Below are 1974 nucleotides of genomic sequence, written 5' to 3' on the forward strand. Positions count from 1 at the left end.
CACTTGCCAGATCGCCCAGGAGGTCGCTGAGAGAATCCAGGAGCGTAACCGGTACCAAAGGAACGGGGAGAGTTCGGCCAAGGTACTCCTCTGCCCGCCGCTCTGGGGGCTGTGGACGTTTTTAGCTGGCGTTTGCTTTTCAGCGTTCTAAACGCTGGTTGAGCACTGGATTCGCGGGAGTCGGATGTGCGGAGGACGCCGTAGGCCCCGGGTTCCCGGCCTCTCTGGCCGCAGAGGGAAGCGGGGCGCGTTAGTCGAGTGACGTGGCGGGGAGCGCTGCGGGGAAGGGGGTGACGTTGGTCCAGGGACGGGCTGTGTCAGGTCATCGCTGCTGCCAGCGGGGAATCTGCAGATTAAAAGTTATGTTTAACGGCAGGAACCTAATATTAATGGTATGTTCTCTAAGGTTTCCCCAGAGAAAACAAGAATACGGTTTCTAAATTAAGGGTAGCTTTTCAGTGTCACAAAAATAACCTTGGATTTAACGGTAACGGATCTTTTAACGCTGGCTTTACAAAAAGAGACAAGGAGAAGCCGTGGGAGTGTTGGGCACACGCTGCTGACTGCTCAGGGCTGCCGCTGCCAGGAACAGAACTGTTTTCAGAGATCCTGAATCTAAGAGATGTTGGGATGCACGTCAGCTTCTGCACACTCCTTTCTGTGTAAATATTGAACAGTTTTTTTTTTTCCCCACAAGGCTGGCTTGCTTCCTTTCTGTAGTGGCAGTAGATCAGATGAAATATGAATTTTGTGGCCTTTTCTAACAAAATACAAGACCAGAGTTAAATATGAATGAGAAGGAGAAGTTGGAGCTTACCCAGGAATATTATGTTCTCCACCTTTTCACACTTCCTGTTTAAAAAATAAAATAAAAAGATTCTCAGGAGGCTGCTTTCTTTAGGACTGAAAGCCTCGTCCTTCACGAAGCGTAGGAGCCGGCTTGATGGCACACCCTAGGGATCGTGCCGTTAACTTCTCCCTTGACTGCGTTAAGATGAAAATGCGTGCAAGCCCTTGAGTTAGTCTTTTATAATAATTTGCATAATTAAAAACCCACCGATTTATTTGGTAGACTCTGCCCCTCTTTATAGCAGGGTTGTAATATCATGCGCGATCATTGACTCTTCTTTGCTGATAGCTTTTAAAATAAAATGTCGTTTTTGAAATGTGTCCTCTGAAGAAATGTCGAAGAAAACTGTGTAGGCTTTGTATGATAATCAGTGCTTTTTAATGAATGACTCAAATTTGGCATGAACTGAAAAGAGGTTTCAGAAGGCAAAAATAAGTGGGATTTGAGGGAAATATTTTCTCTAGCTGTAGAATTGAGAGGAGTGTTTAGAGGTGGTGATTAAACTCCTGCTTTCAAGATGATGAAGTGTTGGAAATTGTGCAGATCTACTCGGGCAATAGGAGGCTGACAGAAAGATTGCTGCTTAATCCATCTGCATTTATAGAGGACAAAGTTCTCTATTGGCATCACTGCAGTCTGTGGCGTGTTCCGAAAAACCCCAACAAAACGTTGTATTGGTGGTGTTTGTAGCCTGCCTGGTACCGTAACTCTCCGAGGTTGTGTTTTGTGGAAACATTACGCGGTTGCCTTATTTCTTCGTAAAATCATTTGTTCCATGCCCTGTGTTTTCCAAGCGCAGTTTCCCTTTAATCCATTAACAGTTAAAGATGAATATTTGGCAGTGTTTGATTCTACTATAAACAAGTTTCCAACAATGAGGGGATTGTTTTCATAACAGAAATGCATGTTGAGAAATCCACGGCTGAGCAGTCATATATTCTATGACTCCTGAATGTTTCAACGGAGAAAAAGTCTTTGTACGATATTTCCCTGGTAGGGAAAATGTAAACAAGTTTTTATTTTTACAGTATTTTGCCATTAGCATGGCTAAAAAAACTTACTGCTTATTGCTGAGCAAAAAATAGAGCATAAAATTTAAAATGGAAAAAAACCCCCAAAACCCT

General features: G+C 43.7%; 1 protein-coding gene across 1 annotated transcript in view; it reads left to right on the forward strand.

The window, feature by feature from the left end:
* Positions 1-4: 4 nt before the first annotated feature.
* STX8 (syntaxin 8) overlaps positions 5-1974 on the forward strand; it is a gene marked incomplete at its 5' end in the record, with an annotated part of 106099 nt that continues 104129 nt past the window's right edge. Inside the window, one exon of the mRNA XM_009334064.1 lies at positions 5-82. Within this exon, the coding sequence (XP_009332339.1) occupies positions 5-82 (78 nt within the window). The remainder of the gene's footprint in view (positions 83-1974) is intronic.

This window comes from Pygoscelis adeliae, unplaced genomic scaffold (genome assembly GCF_000699105.1).
Source record: "Pygoscelis adeliae isolate BGI_AS28 unplaced genomic scaffold, ASM69910v1 Scaffold11, whole genome shotgun sequence".
In the NCBI taxonomy this organism is placed as follows: Eukaryota; Metazoa; Chordata; class Aves; order Sphenisciformes; family Spheniscidae; genus Pygoscelis; species Pygoscelis adeliae.